General features: G+C 42.5%; 1 protein-coding gene across 1 annotated transcript; it reads right to left on the bottom strand.

The window, feature by feature from the left end:
• Positions 1-575: 575 nt before the first annotated feature.
• Positions 576-20,777, bottom strand: cep128 (centrosomal protein 128). Its single transcript, XM_030770906.1, has 23 exons — positions 20,718-20,777; positions 18,550-18,729; positions 18,324-18,410; positions 18,100-18,226; positions 17,502-17,617; positions 17,165-17,256; positions 16,892-16,964; positions 16,413-16,535; positions 14,208-14,294; positions 13,477-13,551; positions 12,138-12,278; positions 11,846-11,974; positions 10,891-11,157; positions 9,786-10,397; positions 8,953-9,117; positions 8,083-8,259; positions 6,812-6,871; positions 5,873-6,065; positions 4,055-4,104; positions 3,301-3,324; positions 2,573-2,650; positions 2,359-2,472; positions 576-716 (listed from the first exon to the last, which is right to left on the bottom strand). The coding sequence occupies exons 1-23, from the start codon at positions 20,775-20,777 to the stop codon at positions 576-578; spliced, it is 3,171 nt and encodes a 1,056-aa protein (XP_030626766.1).
• Positions 20,778-21,120: the final 343 nt, after the last annotated feature.

Here is a 21,120-nt window from a genome sequence, read left to right as displayed (position 1 = left end):
GTTTTTTGGGTAATGCTCAATGCACCACAAGACACTGAGGTGAGAATACAAATTGGTCAAAGAAAACAACTGTTTTCTGAAGTTCTTCACAACAGTGGACAACAGAATTATACGTTAATTTAACCTGAGACAGCACCATTGACAGGAGAGCAGTTTTCTTGGTTAAGACTGGAGTCTAAATCCGGACTGGGAAGGCTTTTGCGTGGTGCTAAAGATTAAAAAAAAGGGAAAAACATGAAAGGGGGTGAATTAGTGAATTAGCACTTACAATACTTAAGATTTCACTGGCTACATCTAGACTTGGACATGCTAACATTGTCAGAAAACAGAACTGCTCAAAGTTTTCCAAATTCAAAAACATTACATGAACAATTAATATTGAAAGTAAGAAAGAACCAAGTGACAAAAAGAAAGCTAGAGCAACAGTAGATAAAACTCGTTGCAGAAAACAAGTGATAGAATTGTTGAACTATCAAGGTATTTGCTGTGTATCAGCCTAAGGGTTTCTGTTTGAGAAGTCATTATCGCAGATGAATTTCGTGTCAACCACGCAGACATACGTAACATAACGTGGTTTAAGAGATGGTGGCTGTATTTGTATACCCACAGACATCGCTGGAGAGAATGGAGTGAGACAGGAGGGTGCTGTGACCTCGAAGAGAAGAAGACAGGCCGGCCAAATGGAGACTCCGCGATGTGGCGTCCAGCTTCTCGTCCTGTAAGCCAGCAATTTTTAAAGCGCGTTTATTTATTTATTCATGTTTTTAGCCAATAGCACGGTCAAACCCAACCAAAGGCACAACTCAGCGGAACAATTAACTGAACTCCTTCTGAGATACCCCTGGGCATTTTAACCCCTCACTGACTCTGTAACGCACACAGCTAAAACCCTGAGATGGAACTCATACACCCTGTTAGCAGTGTCCTTTAGCTCCCTACAGATCTCCACACCGGGAACTAAAGAGCTGCTGAATCGTATCCCTGGTGTAAGATCTCAGAAAGGGTTGACTGCTGGGTCTAATGTCTCCGCTGAATCTTCTGAGCATAGCAAGAGTGCCCATGAGCGCTTAATCCCCACATGTTAATCCTACTTCTCGCCCTGGAATGGCAGCTTCAAAAAACATCAAGCGTCCCTGCATGGTCCCAGTGTCTCTCTCATTTCTAATCCCAGGGCACCAACCTTGAAAAACAGTTAGTGTGCTCAGTGGTTTTACTGAGGTTCTACAAATAATAATTTAAAATGAAAATAGAGCAATTATGTTTGTCCGCTCATTCAGATATCTTTGTATATGGCACAGAGTGCTATGCAAATAAATCTAAGTTGAATGTGTTCTTCTATTCTGCGGGTGTGGTGTTTTAAACCTATGCACATGCTTCTTTTTCTCTGATTTTTCTGCTCTTAGGAGCAACGTTTTTCGCAAGATAGTTCTAGTTCTCTTTGTTCCCAGGGAGGCAAAGGGCTATTAGTCTAATTCAATAACCTCCTGCTAAACACAAAAGCAATTTGCTTAGCAGTGAAGTAATCTGGCAGATAATGTCTTTTCAAAATGAGTAATTTAGTTGTCAGGAGATTCGGCTACTAATGGCAATTATGTTGAATTTCTTTGCGACTGACACTGACAGACATCTAGTTTTTGAACCTCTTCTATTTTAAATACTCAGGCTATACTTTTGGAGAGAAATGTAAGAAAAGATAAATAGAGCTTTCTTTTAACATGTATTTGGGCACATGTATTTTTTCTGATATCCAATCTGTATATTTCAAATTAGTTGCACAAAAGATTGACACAACAAAGTTTCTATTCCAAACAAACAGCTTCTCACCATGGTGTTTACAGTATTGGTTTTGGTAACAGAACATGATGGAAGATGAATTTATAGACTGTGAATTGTAATTCCTCAATTTGTAATCAACACCCTAAATGATCTGTAAAATGCAAAATCATTTAACATGTCAAAGAATACAAATTGCTCCGCTGCATCATTTCAAAACTAATCAATATTTGAAGGAAAGCAAATAAGATATTCTAATTATCCCGTACTGAAGATTATTGCGATGGTTTCATTTCATTGATCCTGTTAACATCTTACTGGCGATATTTACCAGGCGTCAGACGGAATATTCTGCGTATGTAAACACAGTAGCAGTTCTGATTAATCATTGAAGACGCAGGCAGAGAAGCAAAGGCAAATGCTAATCACTACATTTGATGACTGTTGTTCCAATGTCTTAAATGGCTTAACAGGATGAGATATAGGAAAAATGTCTTCACAAACAGGGCCTTACGCTAAATAGCGGCAGGGACAGTCCTGACTGCAAAGTAATGGTTGAGGCGTGATGGTTTTTAACTGGCATACCCTGTATTCCCGAATTCTCCTTTTGGACTCCTCTAGCTGGTGTTGCAGGTCCCCGACGATCTCTCTATATTTGGAGTAGCGCTGTTCAACCACCTCCCTTTGCCTCTGTGACTCCTGAAAGACAAGAAGCTGGTGGATTCATCACAGAAAGGGATTCAGCTGTATAAGAAACTGAACTGTAACCATAAAGAATAAGATCAAAGGAGGCTCTGACCTCCAGGTCCCTGAAGTTTTCTAATAGGCTCAGCTTTTCAGGGACAGATTCCAGGTGATCCAATGCCAACCTGGTACTCTGAGAGACGGAGGATGAGAGTGAGACAGATAGAACCAGATAGAGAAGACAGACAGAAAATGAGCAGAGAAGAGAGACTTTACGGAATCTACCGACAGGAAAAAAGAAAGCCGGTGAGCACATGAATCTCCCTCGAGAGAAAGAGGTCAATATGTGATGCCAATAGGCTGTTGTGGTAAGCAGAAATTATTTGAATTGATGGAGTTCTAAGCAAAGGCTGGGTTTTTTTTTTTTGGGGGGGAGCTAATTAAACGGTCAGCAGCGAACCGTAGCACATAACCGAGATGGATGGGACGCGCGTCAGATAGCTTATTTTTCAACCCACATAAATACTGCAGAGTCAATAGCATCCTCACCAAATGTGAGCATATTATTCTGCCAACTAACAACTGGGGATTCAAAGCCTTTATAGGCAAATTGTTTAGCATTTCTTAACTCCGTGGGTATAATCTGTGCTTGATGTCTCTCTGGAGTCATTTTAAATTCGTTTGTCAGCGACAAATTCACTTTTTTTCAGTCGAGTCATTACGTTTTGGGTTTTTTTTGTTAGTGTAGTCTATTTAAATTTTGTTTTTTGTTTGTCTTTTGTAAAAAGAACTTAGACGTCAGGCAGAATTGATCTCACTGATTTTTACGAAACTAAATCTTACCATTTCTAAATCCACGATCCGCTCCTGAAAGAAAAAAAAAACAATAATAATAATAATTAAAAACACACACACACAGCCTATACCTTACGTAATCACAGCTAAATTAAAAAGGGGGAAATGGGAGACGAAAAGAAATGAAAAAAAATGAGGAGCAAACACATGAGGACAGAGACTGGACACAAACAGCGAGACTCTTCCTAGAGTAAAAGCACGTGACTCCCATGTCTTATCTGCCATTCATACCGGGCACCTGGGATATGTCCTTCCTCCACACAATTACAAAGCCCTTTCCCCTCGTCTACGCTGCGTGGGGCTCCAGTCTCTTGATTCCCTTTGCTCGTCTGTCTGAACTGACTGATTAATGCTAGCAGCAGGCGACCAAGTGTCGCTGCAGCGTCACGGATGTTCCAGAACGTTCTGCTGTAGCTTTAAAGACAGTACAGCGGAAGCCTGGGAATCCTGGGACGGCTTCATGGGAATCATTTTTATTAAAGCAAAAGCTGAATTCCACGCTAAAGCGATGGAAGTAAACACTGGGCAACTTGTGAGGGATGTATTAAACACGAGAGCAGTTCTGAATGCGTTGAAGTAAAGAAATGAAGCACGGGTGGATTTTCCCGACAAGGGTTTGAGCAACATTTTCAAACTTCCAAAGAGAAGAATTAAAATGAGGATGGAAGACCCCCTGCGTATCTCCTTTCAAGGTCTCAGTTTAAAACCTGAGCGACAAAAAAAAAAAGTCCCACATTCTAACCTGGAGGTTTCTCATCTCGTCGTCTTTCTTGCGGCTCCTCTCCATCAGGTCTGCAGAGAGGCAAGAGGGACATGAGGAGTTAAAAGGCCTGTATCTGTCAATGCGGGTAGAACTCACAATGCACCTTATGTCCTGGGGTGTGTGAATTTGAATGGTAACTAAAACTAGAGAACATTCTAGGGCAACGTGTCTCAACTCAGATGAGGATCGTACATTCTAATGGCCGTTTGAAAGCACTTCAAACTAACAGCAGATAGAGCTATCTCAAACTCCCCTCTCTGTTCTGTATGTGTAGGGAAATTTTTAGAAAATCCAATGTCTGCAAAAGTGTTTTCCAAATAAATGTTTCTTTTCCAACTTGCAGAGAAAAAGTAAAGATTAGCATATGGTCATTGACTTCGATCTCCAGGCCCTAAATTGTATATTGCCATCCAAGAGTGTTTTGAGCTTTTTCAGGGGAGAAAATCACATAGCCTTTCTTTTCCCCGTTTCTTGCTTTCTGACTCACTGGCGAGGCGTTCACACACACTCGATATCCCATCAGGGGCGGATGAATGCTTTCTGAGCCCGCTGAGTGAGACTGCCCACTGAGGCGAACAAGGGGGAAAAAAACCCCAAAAAAAACACCACCACTGCAGGAATACCTGAGATTACCACATACTTCTGTATCAAACTTAAGAAGACCGATTCGCTATCTTTGCTCTGTAAGTGTTTTGTCTGAGACATGACCTTTCAGTAACACAAGGTAAAATAATCTACGAGGACCACAAAAACAAAAAAAACCATTGCAATTACACACACGAAGAGTATCGCGTTAACATTTTAACTGGACTGACTCCTTTCTTTGGCTTGATAATAACATATGTTGAATATCTTTTCAGTTAAAAATTTAGTTCAAAATGACCTCTGTAATTGCGTGACAATAAATGATTATAGTCAGAGGTAAACAGCAGAGCCAGTGTAAACATCAGCGTCAAACATTTGTTTTAACATTGGTAGACTGTCAAGGGAAGTTTGAAAGAATGCGACTGGCCCTTTTCCTTTGGGGCGAGCATGTCAGCACGTCCTCTCTCAAACTTTTGTCGCACATTAGAGAACGATGATAGTCAGGCATCTATGCTGTTCCAGCACAGAGTTCAGCTAAAAAGCACTCTCCTCTAAACATGCTATGCTGCTTGTCAATACTATGACCTACAGTGTGAACAACATGCAGTGATTGGCTTCACACATACCAGATGAAGCTTGTTCTGGCCTCGCTCACCTTGAATGAAGTGGCTTCAGTGAGAGAGAGAGGGGGGGGGGGGGGGGGGGGGGGGTGTGCGATCACGGATAATTAGACATGCCAAATTGGGAGAAAAAAAATCGCCTTTCAACGTGTTGGGCCAAATATACAGCAGTCATTCTGTCTGGTCGCCTTGGCTTGCCTCCACCACGCTTCAGAAAACACTCTGTTCGAGTCAGGTTTCATTTTTGCACCAGTGCACATGGTACGTTTTCCCCCCGCGAGTGTGTATATTTTGCCATTCGGTCACAACGTATAATTATATTTTGTAACTTTTCAGATTGGACTGAAACTGCATCTCTCCAATTATTGCATGTCGCGCCTCAAAAACGACAGCGATCTTACGCGCATTCAAAAGACGAACGATCCTCGCAGAACGAGCGAGAATCACACACCTGATCTCTTCACGGCAGCGCTTGGTAAGATTTATTTATTTATTTTTTTTTTTTTTTTAAGTTCAGAGGTAAGGGCCTTTCTGTCAGATTTTGAATCGTGTGACAGAATTGGGTTGCTCGGGACAGCGCGGTGTTTTGTACCTTTCCTCTGAGCGTGGATGTCCTGGAGCAACTGATCCTGATGGGAAATGCGGTCAAGCAGTCTCTGCTGTTCGGAGTCCCCGCTCTGTTTTAGTGCCTTCAGCTGCTCCCTGCTCTGCTGGATCTGCCTCCTCAGCCTGTGCTCACGAGAATCCCGCTCAGACACCTCCTCGCATATCCACTGCAGCTTTGTCTACTTAGACACACACACACACACACACACACACAGAGACACACGCACACGCGAGCACAAACGGGCATGCGTATAAAGACACAAAACAGACATGCGTGCCAAAACACACACACACACACACACACACACACACACACCAAAAAGCATGCAGCCAACATACACACACATACAAAACATGCATATGTAATATATATTTGCATGTAATTACAATAACAAGGCACCAGATACAGAGAACGTTATAGAACACTATAAGGACATTACAAAAAAACGTTTGAAACTCACTAATACAGGGAGAGATGAGCCTATAAGTATACAGGAAACAAACATATATATTTAATATAAATTAATCTACTGATCATGCTTTTATTCACCAAAACACACACTCAAGAACATAATAAAGTGAATACCCCACAGAAACACGCACTGCATACATCCAGAGCGACATACTATTCTTACTCTCTGTGTTAGAGGTCACAGAACTTTGGGATGTTCAAACCCATAATGCCTCAGTTACTAGGCCGCTTCCCTCACCAGTGTACCACTACTGCCCCAAGGGGTGTACTGCCCACTATACTGACGAAAGTAAAGTGACAGACATATCTTGTATATCCCAGCGAGTCCCGGGGTCATGTTTACCTCAGAGGATCTGACACAGTTGAGGAGAATGAGCTTGGTAAGAGGGAAGCAGACCAGTATTAAGGAGAACAGCTGTTCCTACAAAATGCCAACATACATCAGGAACATACCTTAGTCTCGGCAAGCCAGCGATGAGGATCCTTCTGCAGTCCAGGACTGCAGGACATGGCCTACAAATCACAGAGGGTAAGAAAAATGAGTCATTTAAGTGAAAAAGAAGCACTGTATGGTTTCATTCTTTCTACAAATGTAAACGAAAGATACAGCGTTATTAAGACCTAGACGTGTGTGCTTTCAATAAATACAAAATAATCTCGGTAACCTCCTCCCTGCCTGTGGGGGGGGGGGGGGGGCCTTACGGTGCCACAAAGATTTACCCCTTCCCAAACGCTCTCTTCCCCCCCCCAAAAAAAAGACGCGTGGGAGTTACAAATCACCGATTAGAGCGACATCTTGTACATTCAGCATTCGCAGCGTGAAAGAAGGAAGCAAAAGGAGGGAGGGAGAGGGAGAGTGAGAGTGAGAGAGAGTGAAAGTGAGAGTGAGAGAGAGAGAGAGAGAGAGAAAGAGAGGAGGGAGAGAAAACACCTCTGAAAGGTTTAAAGAGGGAAAAGACTCGGTGGAAGTGGCTTTCCCCATCCCCCTGACAACTTTCTCCTGTCAAGATCAACAACATCGGCATCAGCGCGCAGCGCTTTCAGAGCGCAGACACAAAACACGATACGGGAAAGAGGAGGAGAGGAACACGGGGTGGCAGCCATTTTGCTCTTTTTCCTCCCCGTTTATGCCAAAAAAGAAGAAGAAAAAAAAGGCAGATCAAAAAGTGCCTCCTTGCCAGTGGCAGATAAAAGGAAGAGAAGGGAAAGACGGGGGGGGGGGGGGGCGGGGGGGGACATGAAACAAGAAAATAAAATGACAAATCGTGTCAGCAGCGCTTCAGAGTAAACTGAAGAGAATCCAGAGCACTTTAACACAACAGAAGAAAGAACACACGCAAGCAAACACACACACACACACACACACACACACACATACACAAGTATAGGCAAACTGCTGGTGATGACAGAGTATGAGTTGACAAAAAAAAAATGAGGATACAGTGGAGATTTAAGACATGTTCAGTAGAACTGCTTGCTATTGTTAGCTCTCTGCAGTCTTTAACCCTCTGAGATGAACACGCACCGACAATGCTTTCACAGATCACAGGCGAGGTATGTTTTATGTGTGTTGTCTAACCGGCCCAAAACTACAACGCTTATCGGAAAAGCAGCAGGGTTACAAAACAAAGCCCTGAGGTTCGGAGGAGACGAGAGCAAATGGATGCAGTTTTCTGCAGTCCGCTCAGCCTCCGGCGGGAACGCCTTCTGGGCGGAGTAGTTACTTTGAGCTTGGCGGCCGAGTCTTTGGACAGCGCCTGGCAAACGGAGTCGATCTGAGCTCCCAGCGAGTTGAGGATGGACTCCCGCTCTGCTTCCAGCCCGGCCAGCCTCCCTTGCAGCTCCTCCACAGACTCCTCAGCTGCCCGCCTCTGCTCCTCCGTTCTCTCAGCCAGCTTCATCTGCAGGAACACACAGAACTCTCAGATACAGCGCAAGATTCTGGCAGGGACAACACTCGGGTCAGACCGCGGATCACCAGGACAGATAACGCCATAAGAAAGCACTGAATACTAGGGGGGGGGGTGTTCTGGGCATCACACCCGATTAAAGCGCCATCTAATACTGCAAAAGGTCTGTCTCACATCTGGTGTTCATGGTTTGCTGCCTACGGCCAGGACTCCATGGCAACCCAGCGGGCCCTGTTCTTTGGGCAGTTAAGTTGGCCATGTGCCCTCCACCACTTGAGAACGCTACTTTACTGTTGCGTGGAAAAGTAAGTGACTGGCTCCACGAGTGTCGGAGGAAAGGTTCATTAACCTCACTCGCTCTGACTGACACGAATGCCACGTGAGGGGGGTGACTCAGCACACATTTGAGGGAAAAAAAATGCAAAAATATCCTAAAATATGAAAAGAGAACACAACACAAAATAATATAGAACATAAAAAAAGAGAGAGAGCAAACACAAACACAGAACAGATGTTGGCAGTATGAATTGGGACAGATACAGGGATGGCGCTTCAAATTTCAATTTCAAACGCGTCAGTCCAAAAGCCTCTACAGGCATTCAGCGATGTTACCGACACATGCATCAGTCGTGTTTCATACATTTGTTCCCTTCAAAAGCTTGGTTTATACATCAGAGGCTTTACCTTCACCTCCACCTCCTTCTTCAGTGCCTGGTACTTCCTGTGGAGCTGGCTTTGACTCTCCTCGCTTTGGCTGAGTTCGTCCGTCAGTTTGTCACACTCGTTCTTCATCTTCTCAAGCTTCGTCCTCAGCGCCCTCACCAGGTCTTTATCTGCTACTGCATCCTCCTGGACACACACACACAAAAAAAAAAAAAAAAACACCACCAGCCTTATTCTCAGTACTAGGCACTTCTCTTTGTCTGCCACCTTTCCAGGGCTCTGCTATTCAAACAGATTAAACAAGCAAGAACAGCCTGTTTTTTTGGATTTCGTGCCTACAGATATGTAAACCTTGGCCTCTGATTACGGGGTGAAGTGAGACAAAAATGGGGTTGTTATTACATTCAGAGTAAGAACGAAGTGTGAGTGAGAAAAGGAAAAGTCGTAGCAGGAAGTTATATCTCCCGCAAAACTGAAATAAGCTGTGCAGATTTCTGATCAATATTAAGCTTGGATACAATTTTCCCCTCATTTTCACTGTACTGTTGGCTTCTTTATCCACTGCACCAAACCAACAGATATCCCTGACAAAATCTCCACTTTTTTTTCTGTTTTCCAATAGCTTCTTTGACCTTTCTATGCAAAGAAAGGCTAGGCAGACCAGATGTGCTTTTCCAAGGTTGTGCAGGACGAAGCAAAGAACAAAACACACTAAAATATTTAACTCCAGAGCAAAAGAGGAACACAGTGTATGGGTCTGTAGCAAACACATCAGAATGAACATTCAAGAGAAGCTCAGAGAGTTCTAAAAACAAAAGGAGGAGGTTCTAGTATAGAGTGGCGTATGAGCAGACCTTCAGTTCTCTGAGGCGGGCCTCCATTTCCTCCCTCTCCTGTTGGTAGAGCCTTAAGGTCTCCTGCACATCCCAATCCTGTTTAGCTTTACTGTCCTGTAGTGAGGCCTTCAGGTGACTCAGCTCCCTCTGGTGTATATCCCTCTCCAGCTCTAATTGCTTGCTGAGGGAGGCTTTCTCCTCCTGCGCGGAGGCCAGCTTCTCCCTCAACTCCTTATCGGCAGCTCCCGCCTTAGCTAGGCGGCCGCTCAGTTCCGCGCGCTCCGCGCTGAGCTCCTTCACCGAGCCTTGCAGCTCCAACAGGGCGGCCTGATCCAGCTCCCTGCGCCTCCCCGACACCTCCAGCCGCTCCTCCAACCGTGACTTTTCCTCCCTCAGCTGGGCCTGAAGAAGGCCGCGCCTCTGCGCGTCTTCCTCGAGCGCGCGGGAGGCGTCCCTGGCGTCGCGTAGCTCCTGCTCCGCACTCAGGAGGCGAGCGCGGGTTTCCGAGAGCTCCACGTCGCGGCGCCGCACGTCCTCCTCGCGCTGCGCCAGTCGGCCCAGCACGTCTGCCAACTCTCGACGCGCCCCCTCTGCCTGCAGGCTCAGAACACTCTCCCTCTCCTTACTCGCCTGGAGGAGAGAGAGGGAAGACGGAGATAATGTTGGTATTCGGAGATGGTGCAGTATGGAAAAAAAAAAAAAAAAAAACAGAAGCGCGCAGCAGATGGTTGAGAGGTAGTTCTGTGCTATTTTTGAAACAACATTATCCATGTGAATTTATAACCTTCTTCTATATGCCTGGAAAAGGACAATGTCTTTTCAAAAAAGGCACTGGTATTGCAATTTTACTTAACTGCTATGTGACAATTATTGCAATTTTACTGAATTGTTATATGTACGTAATAACTTGCGCAAATATGGTAGGTTAACATAGAGCGATTTGCTTGTTAACTGCCATGTAACTCTCCCACATCTACAAAAGCAATCAGCACTGAATGACTCTAATAATGTACTTTTGAACCACCAAAAATAACTCGTTGTAAAGAGCACCGTAAGATAAGCCCTCAACGCCAATCTATTATTTGAACTCTCAGGGGCTACGCCGCGTAGCTGCGCGAACGACCTGTTTGGCTTTGTCAGAGCCCAGTCGGGACTCGTCTCTCAGTTCCTGCAGTTCTCTCTCCAGTCTCTTGCATTTGGCCTTCCACTGCCTGACGGCCTCCTGCGCCCGGGCCCGCAGCTCCTCTCTCTTCTTGTCGCTGTCGGCTAGCTGCGCCTCCGCGCGGGCGCGTTCCGCGGCGCCGTCCTCAGACAGCGCCTGGATCTCCTTCAACTGCTCCAGCATCCTCAGCTGCTGCCTCTCCCGCCGCTCCAAATCCGAAGACAAAGCCTTGGGATGAAGGAGGCATGAGGAAAAAAAATTTTAAAAAAAGGAGAGTATGAACCACAAAAAGACAAAGAAAAACGAGCGAAGGGAAGCCGGGGAGAGAAAGCGAGAGGCAGAGAGCTAGGGGGAAAAAAAAGAAAAAGACGTAGCGCGTAAAAATGAGGACGTCAAAAACAAAAAAAAAAAAAACTGTGAGTGTCGACTGAGGCGGGAAGAGCTAATTCATTTCCCAGATTTTTACAAATTGAAATAATCGTTTCAGTACGACTGAAATTGTGAGTGTGTTTTGCCCTGTCGTGTCAAAATGCTGCCTGATGATAAAGAGAAAAGGAAAAAACAGTTCATCTCCGACTGCTTGTGATAAACACGACTGCTGCATGGATTTAGATTTTTCATCATAATCTCATTTCCCTCGTGAGTGCTATTTTTATTAAGGTAAAATGTTTTCATTTAAAAAAAAAATGCAATATGTAACAGAAACTCAGAAAGGCCTGTTCATCTACTCCAGCGCTTTCTGAGTTCCTGAGCTCTATGAAAGATCTAAGGTCTACAAAGGAGTGAAGAGCGAAAGCAAGGCGTCTCTGATCGCACGTATTTTTAGCGTTGCTCTCGACCCGAGAGGAAGTTCTTCGCTCTCTCTGAAACCTTTGGATACGCACGTAAACACATATTCTCAAACAGACAAACACACCTCCAACTGAACGGTGAGCTGTTTTTTCTCTCTCTCTTTTCGCTCCACCGTCCTCCTCAGTTCATCCACCTCACTCAGAATGCTGATCTGGCTTTGCTGTGCCCGCAACCCCTGCAACTCCTGTTCTACCTGTTCACCTAAAATACACACACGCACACAGACACATACATACATATTAGCAGACAGCAACATGGAAATATATATAGATAGTCATGTGTGCACACAGACGCAAGTTTGTGCTCAGAATCAGATCAAAACATATTGAAACCTTAACAGTCCCTTCTAATGTAACTGTCCATCCATTCTTACTGTGTCTGAGTCCTGTCCCTCCCATATTTTCTCTGCTCCTCTGAGAGTGGAGCTCTGATATCTCTCTCTGGAGCTCCATGCGTTCTTTCTCCGCCCTGAGGAGCTGAGCACGCATGTCCTCCACCTAAAAGACCACACACACACACACACACACACACACAAAAAGAAACACAGTCACGCAAGCTTCTACCAGTTTGTCTGAAACGTTATCAGCCTGTAGTGGAGCTGTGGAGTGTCTTTTCATTAAACCAAAGGTGCTGTTTCCCCACAACAGTGTGATACTGGTAACACCTTTCGCTTTGTCATGGAAACAGAGGAGTCTGGTTTCTCTATCACTGTTAGAGTAAGACGACAGCTGGGTCCATGCCCTGTTGTGCCAACAGCAAGAGGTGACCTGCCTGTGTGGCAGAGTTAAGTGAATTGAGATGGTTTGTGTGGAAGCTTATTCACTGTAAATATGTTTGAATGTCTTTTTTTCTCATCATTTTACTCTACCTTTGTGTAGTCATTTATCAGTATGGTCACAATCTGGTCTGGTTTCAATTATAAACCAACGTATAAAGCGAATACAGGGAAAAATGTAAACTACATTTTCCCTCAAACTGATGACATCTGCACAATTGTTTGATCACTGGAATTTACCATTAGTCTTTAAATTATGTCACACAAAAAAGAAGGTATTTTGCAGTATTCATTTCAAGGCTGTAGTGCACCTGCCATGTTTAGACTTTCCCTTGTTTGTCTGGACTCAACTTTCAAACACTGTGTTTACCCATTCACTATTTTGGTGGTTGATTCTCTGTTACCTGATATTCGCATATTTAATTTTCATTATTACTTCATGGGTGATTATTTCCACTATTGAACTAAATGACCAAACAGACTCCAGGAACTCGCTCTACTGATGATAATAATCCACCTGGATAAAGTAAAATACGTTTTAGCTGGTCACTCTTTGCTTAGCAGAGAGAGAAGAACTAGAGAAGAACTCTTATACAGTTGAGTACTGGATAAAAGGTCCTTGATCTCTGCAAAAACTGCATTCCTGATAGTATTCCACTTCACCCTATATCGAGGTGTAAGTTTGAAATCTTTGAAACAGTACATGCAACTTGTAACATTTGAGGCCTGATATAGTTAAAATAAACTTAGTATGCTCATCTTTCAAGTACTTTCTGGTACAAGTTGGCAGAATTTGGGGTATGTATAAAAACTCCTGCGATCTCCGGGCAAAGACAGGGAGTCGAATTCAGAGGGCAGTAGCACGAAAGACACACCCACACTCACGTCTGGAGAGGGAGGAAAAGGAGGAGGTGGCTCACCTGCTGAAGCAGGACATCCTGTCCACTCTGAGACTGGTCCAGCTGTCTTCTGGATCTCTCCAGTTCCAGCATTACCTTTAAAATAAAATCAGCAATCCACACTCACCGGATAAATACACAGAACAAGCATGCAAACACACACACACAGATTGGAAAAAAAAAGATGAAAACAATAGTCACATTATTAAAATGTTATTTAAGGACAGCCTAATATTACTGCATTAAATGACTACTGCAATGAAGAAAGACAGTTATTTGATGTACCATAATTTCATTTACCGAAAATACTCAAGAATCTCTTGACCACAGTGGGTGCTGAATAATTTTCATGTTCATCTACCACCTGACAGCTTAATGGCCAGCGCAAGTCAAGCTTTTGCTTCACAGACTAACGGTATAGATTTTGTCAACTCTAATAGTGCTCAGAACCACTGTAAAAACCAAGATATGGGGGAGAGATATAGAGAAGGAGAGAGAGAGAGAGAGAGAGAGGTTAAAACCACCACTGACTACTGAAGAGAATGATCAGCCCACCTGCTGTTTGCAGGCCCAGTCACACACACACACACACACACACACACACACACACTCTCAAGCCGCTTGAAGATGTAGACTATTTTACACGCTCCCTGCTGAGTGAGTACCATACACCCATTACAGAGAAGGCAGATCCAAAGAGGTTAGTGAAAGGGGCTGATATGTTCAATCCCTGATCTTTACAAGACACACACCTTGCTCTTCTCGCTCTCTGATCTCAGCAGACGGTCTGCGATGGCGTTGCTGTTCTGTAGGACCTGGCCGTCACGCCTGCGCAGGGCCTGTGGAGCAGGCCAGTTAAGAGGTAGAGAAGAGATGTCACACACAGGCGCTTGGACTGAATCGCTCTCACACGCTCACACACACTGACTTCCATCATAAAAATCACAGCTGTCCACTGTTATGCAGAAACTCATACATGTTGCATCTCAGCCCCCACCACCACCACCACCACCACCAACACACACACACACACACACACACACACACACTTACACACATAAACACAGCATCCACCCAGTGTATGTATAGGATCTACTGCAGCCTTTCTAACTGTCTCGTCAGTTTTAAAAAACTTTCACAACTAAACAATGATATCTGTATGTATATAGATTCAAACACACTAAATCCAAAATGGTTTCTAGCTATGTCTGAGACACTGAGGAATTTTTCTTTTTTTTTTTTTTAAATATGAAAGTCTTGATAGCACATGGTCTTAAGGCATTTCAAGGACAGTGTAGATTTTACTGCAAAAAAAAAAAAAAGCCTATTTGATGTAGACACAAGAACAGAACGTACGTTTGCTGACATCAAGTAAACTGATTTTATTTCAAATAAAAGTGTTGTGATGGAGATCATGTAACTATTGTTTTCAGTCAAAACCTCAGTTTTCTCATTAAAATATCAGAGGCTGAATATTACCATTCATATTAATAACAGATCCTGAAGTATTAAAGAAAAAAAAAAAAAAGAAAAAAAAGGAAAGCACGATGGAGGTTTTCAGTGCTAACGATGCCACAGATGACAGACAAACTTTTATTGATCTCTTCTTCGTGCAGCTTCAAGGCCTGTTTGCTGCTGATATGGTAATAACTGAGTAAACAAATATTTTGTTTGCAAGTTCAAAGACATGATGCGTATCAAAGACTCCAGTCTGTTTCTATCAGAAAGAGCAGATTATCAACACATCTGCCATGAGTACATACACACAACCGTATTTCTTTTTTTTTTTTTTAGAGAAGAATACAACTAACCTCCTCACTAAAGTTATAATAACACTCTTAAAATACCCCTATCCAGACAGCTATATCTCACATGCCAAGACATCTCTCACACCAAACACAGTACACACACACACACACACACACACACACACACACACGTGCACACATATACATTTAAGCTTTTTGTTAACTAATTTAGATAGATGACACTATCCCAAATGTTTCTCAGTTTGTGTGCTTAGCATTTTCAGTTTGTGTGACTAGTATTCAGGGCTTTTTGTCCTCTTGCATTGTTAAAACTATGTACAAAAGCATATAACACTACGGCAAACTAAGCCATTATTGCTATCCAGCTGATAGTACTGGTAAGTATAAACACACACACACACACACACAAACTTATCTCTTCTAATCAGCACTTCAGTGGACATGAATTTGTTTTTTTTCTAACGAACTCATATGTACTTCTCTTGTTTATTTTCTCTTAATTTTCCAACACATGCGTAATGTCCAATGCTGCAGGCATGTGGTGTCTTTTCATTAGAGTACCACAGTGTAAAGATACATGCAAATGAGTGAGGTTTTACAAGTGTCTCAGTATGACCGGCATCTGTTTAACTCAGAGGAATAGGAAAGAAAACACTGCCACCTGTTGGCCTTAACTGCAACAAAAAGTCTTTAAAGATCCAGTCCGGTGGAAGTGGTACCAATAATTACTTTGGGTATTAAAAAAAGCCACTGATACATGCACATAGACACTGAAGCTTTGAAATAACTCGAATTTTGCACAGATCAACGCATCCCTTGTGTGTCAGTGTTTTAGATGTGTTCCAAAATTTCACACCCTGAATGCTAAAAAAATTTACACCTGTTATTAGAATTTGTTATCGCGCAAAATTTGCACAATAACAATTCTTACAAGACAGATTTTAAGCAGAAAATGCAGAAATTTGACAGTTTGGGATTTTTAAAACACCATCAAAACATCACTTTCACTAAAATGACTGAAGTAACAGGTGAGTTAGGGTGATATATGTGCCTTGTATGTGTGTGTGTGTGTGTGTGTGCGTGTATGTGTATGTGTGTATGTGTGTGTGTGTGTGTGTGTGTGTGTGTGTGTGTGTGTGTGTGTGTGTGTGTGTGTGTGTGTGTGTGTGTGTGTGTGGCAGCCAGCACCTCCTGTAGCTCAGCAGACATGCTGCTCCGTTGTTCAGGGCAGGATCTTTCAGGTGCAGCCCTTCGCTCAGAGCGGATCTCACTCTCAATCTCCTGCAGACGTCTCTCCACTCGCAAGGACACCTGCAGAAAACAGTCCAAACAGAGGTCAGGAGGCCCACTGCCGTCTTCTGCGACCTTTTAGTTAAGTGTCCTGAGCAGGTTTCATATGTAATTTTAAAACGAGATGTCATTTTAAATGGGATATTTCGACAGTAAAATAACACAGTATTTGATCATACACGCTCTGCATCAGAATTTGTCCAGTTTGTATCTGCAGGACTACTTTATTAACTGTTTTTTTAGTGAAATTTGACTTTCAGTTACATGGCATGGATCTGAGACATAGATTGTGAGACCACATTAAAGCCAGGTGAGTATTACAATCAAAGGACCCATCACAGAAGGCTCAGAAGCACGCCCCTTTTTTCCACACTCACTGGATCCTCTCTCTGAGATGCTCTTAAGTGGCTGGTCAGACTCTCTAACGTCTTTCTCGTCTCAATATCAGCCCTTTGAGAGAGGGAAATAAATGAATTTTAGGAATGAATAAGCCACATACTGGAGGAAATAACTGGACTTGGACTTTCAAATAAAACCTGGACCACTTGTCCAGTTAAAAAAAAAAAAAAAAAAAAGAAAGAAAGAAAGAAAGAAAGAAAGAAAGAAAGAAAAGAAAAGAAAGGGAAAGAAAAATGAGGTATTAAAAACACCTGTTCCTCCTGTGGATCTCTCTATCCATGTCATCTCCCAGTCTGATCTGGTCGCTGCGTAGATCTCGTAGGGACTGGTGCAGACTATGGATCTGAAAGGCACACAGAGGGGAGCACCACATTCAACAAAACCGCTCCTAGATACCTCTGCAGAGTATTCATGAAAACAGTAACTCCCAAAAGATGTGTTACAGCCACTTTGTAAATAAACATAATAGGTGTCATAACACTTCTAAAACGCTGCAGCCGCAACTACCCCCCCCCCCTCCACCCCACTCCCCCACCCCCCCCCTCTGAAGGGCTCCTGAGGTTGGACAGATTTACTTAGGAGTCTTACTTGTTCCTCTCCTTTGCCGGAGTCTCTAAACCGCACTGAAGCAGACCGAGACCTTCTTCTGCTGCCTGTTCTCTCAAAATCTTTCAGAGGAGACGTCGGGTTGTAGCGGCGACCGTCTGCAGAGGCAAAGATGCTTATCCGTTACAGGCGTAAATGGAGTCTCTTTAACAATTGCATAACCCATTTCTGCAACATCACATCATTTATATGGATGACTATTATGCAGGAGACCAGAGTGAATGAAGCACCTTTTAACAGTTACATACTTCATCATAGCAAGATTACAAAACTCTTAGGGATGGAAACAATGTAGACTCCTGATGTAAATGGAGTACTGAAAATAATTACACAGCTCATTTGAAGAGTATCACAATACTTATCTAAATGATTATGATGGAGATGTTGAGGATAATTATCACAATGCACTGGTTACACAGATAAAGTCATTCTGAAGTGTATACTATACAATATTTGCAGTAACCCAGTTCCTCCTTTGATTCCCTATGAGAAATCTGATGCAGGTAGCGTATACTGATTGATATTAGACTTTAAACACAAAGTGCAAAGTCTCCCTTCTTCATTCAAGATTATGCAGTACCTGAGGTGCTGCCCTCATCTAAATCACTTGTGTGCAGGGTGGAGACGGAGGCACTTCGAGTTTCAGCGGACCGCCTCAAACGCTGGCTCTGGAGCTGCTGGATAGACTCCTCCAGATTACCCCGTAGCTATGAAAGAAAGTGCTTTTGTAAGACGTCATTGCTATCTCTAATCAGGGAATACGCCATTTTAGACCAAAAAAAAAAAAAAGTTGGTTTCACTTACGGCTGCCATGGCTTCAGCCTGGTCGTCTGTGTGCTCCCGGTACTGTCCCAACATCCGATCCACTTTGTGCAAATTTCGACTTGTGTCCTGTTGTGGCCACAAAATGAGGCTATGTCTAAAGCTTTCTCATTTGTAATCTTACAAAAAAAATCAATTTAAATCAATCAATCAATCAATCAGTAAAAATAGAAAAACTAAGAACGAACCACTTCATCCCGTTATTTACCTGTAATGTGTTCGCCAGTTTGTTTATTTTCTCCGCAATGCCAGGATCCGTCCTCGTTCTATCCCCTCTGAGGTGGCCATTTCTCCCCCGAGAGCTGAAGCCCCTCGCCCGATCGTAGGAGTCTGACTCACTGGACGACTCCATGGTTGACGCAGACCAGGCATGGATATTATTCTGTAACTATAAAAGTCATAACAGCTAACCGACTCTGTAGAATCAAACAAACTAAGGAGAAAGTTGTCCGTTAACAAGATGTATTATCTTCTGGTTAGCCGTACTGCCTTGCAACCTGAACACTAACCCAAAGTTAAATTCAGAAAGGATAGATAGCTGCAGATCAACAGGGTGTCGTTAAATTGTTTACTGTTACTACCTGACAGTAGATGTCAACAGCCTTTTAACTGCTCACAGCAACGTTAGACGAGCAAAGAAATACTTAGCTTAAGCTAATTTAACTAGCAATTTTACAAATTAGTAAGTAAAATTAGTCATTTTGTCCCAGTCAAACAAACAAACTGGTATCTTTTAAGACAGAAACAATTTGTCATACCTACATTATAGCCGCGTCTATAACTGAAACCAACAGACAAGAATTTTCTCTTATCAGTTGAACAGAATAACTGTAGCCACTCTGCTATGGCAACTTAAACTGGCCGCCTTCGCGCAGGAAAATAACAAAACCACTAAGGCTCGATGGGAGTTGTAGTTTAAACAGAGTAATAACAAGACTGAAAAGAGAGCTGGGATGCAAGCGGTGTGCCTACATTTTGACGTCAGTCTGAGCTACGACTACCGCAAAGCCTCAAGGATATACGGTTAATATGATCTTGAGTCATTTGCTAGTAATAGGTCCTTCCTTTCATCAATACTGACTTTAACTGATAAAGGTTGGAAAGAATCGGTTGGTGGTACAAAAGAGAAGAACATGTCTACCGCCCTGACAGCAAGATATTGGCCTGCAGTCCAATCAAATAAGATCTCATTAATTATTATCGTTGGTATCGTCAAAAAGGCAAAACAGATTAAAAAAATAATAATAAATGAATGAATACATCACACTGTTCTCACATTCACAATGTTCTCACATTCTCACAACGATGAATATTCCCCAATATTTTCTCTTAAGCAGGCATCCAGAGAGAGAGAGAGATTAATAAAAACTTATATTAACATTAAACGTTGTCTTCCGTCATATATAATCTATTAATAACGCATTTATTTAAAAAACACTAGAGACATGGTACGTCTGACTAACAGATCACACAGATGGGTCTTACTTCAGTGGACAGGGAGGCTGACAGTTTGGGAGGCCACAGCTGGATGCCTACAAAACATATGGTTGGATAGTGTACCAAATACTACTACTACTACTACTAATAATAATAATAATAATAATAATAATAATAATAACAATAAACAAACAAGTAAAACCATTTCTGATGGATATGTAAATGTGTAAAATGAAAAGGAACCAATATGGTGGAATATGGAACAGGGTCTTTGATGATATGGGTTTTCTGTATCTACTGGGTCTGGAGGTCTTGTGAAGGTTGATGGGATAGTGCCATATAATCTAAAGAACTGATTCCTTTTCCCAGGGAACAGAGCGTAGAAATATCAGCAAAATAACAATCTTCAGAATCAACCAAGAAATGATGTAACTTACCACACTGTTATGCAATGGCCATCAGTCCAAATGGAGTGCTTGTTTATTGTTAGGCATACGTTTTAAGTTATCTTTAAATACACAGTCCCCTTGTCCACACAAGGGGAACACGTGAACCAGTCCAAATCCAAAACACTAGAGCCCAATTATGTTTTGTTTCAAAAGCAAAGACGTTTATGGAACATACCAAATGTGAATAAATGTGGATATTTGTATGGATTATTCTCAGACACGTATTATTTATTAGTTGATTCTATGGAAATCGAATCAAATATTCTTTTTAAGCAGAATATTTCCACACATATTGGAATGCAAATACTCCCCAGTACGTATAAGATTAATTCGATACAGCTCTTCTTAATAGTATCTGAAGGGTTTTAGAATACATTTTAAAGGTTACTGGTAGTTTCCATTAATCTGTGTCCCGTGCTTTTTTGTTTGTTTGTTTGTTTGTTTGTTTTATAATTAAAGTAACTTCTTTTAAGTGTGTTTCATATGGTACTCCATTGTATTGTAGTCTCCACACCACCTTAGCCTGTCCGCTCGTTTCCACTCTCCACATTGCATTTTATGTGGTTCATAACTCTTTATTAGAAGTGATGGAGGGATGTCATAAAAATCTTCACGCATCTTATTCTTAATTAACGCTTAAAATGATCCTATGCCTGTTTAATTAGTGGGTCACCCCTAATTTTCGAACACCTTTTCAATAATAGTCGATTTTATGCAAGATTTGAGAATTAAAGAAAAAAAAACATCGGACGCACGATGTATTCAACCAGAAATGACATGCCTCATAAATTACATCCATGTATTTCATATTCAAATCGGGATACGTCATTACATCAACTTACATCATTATGTAAACAACAGACACACGAAGAACTAATCATCTCCCGTAGCTA

Source organism: Chanos chanos, chromosome 4 (genome assembly GCF_902362185.1).
Source record: "Chanos chanos chromosome 4, fChaCha1.1, whole genome shotgun sequence".
Classification (NCBI taxonomy): Eukaryota; Metazoa; Chordata; class Actinopteri; order Gonorynchiformes; family Chanidae; genus Chanos; species Chanos chanos.
This window is presented reverse-complemented; position numbering and strand designations above follow the sequence as displayed.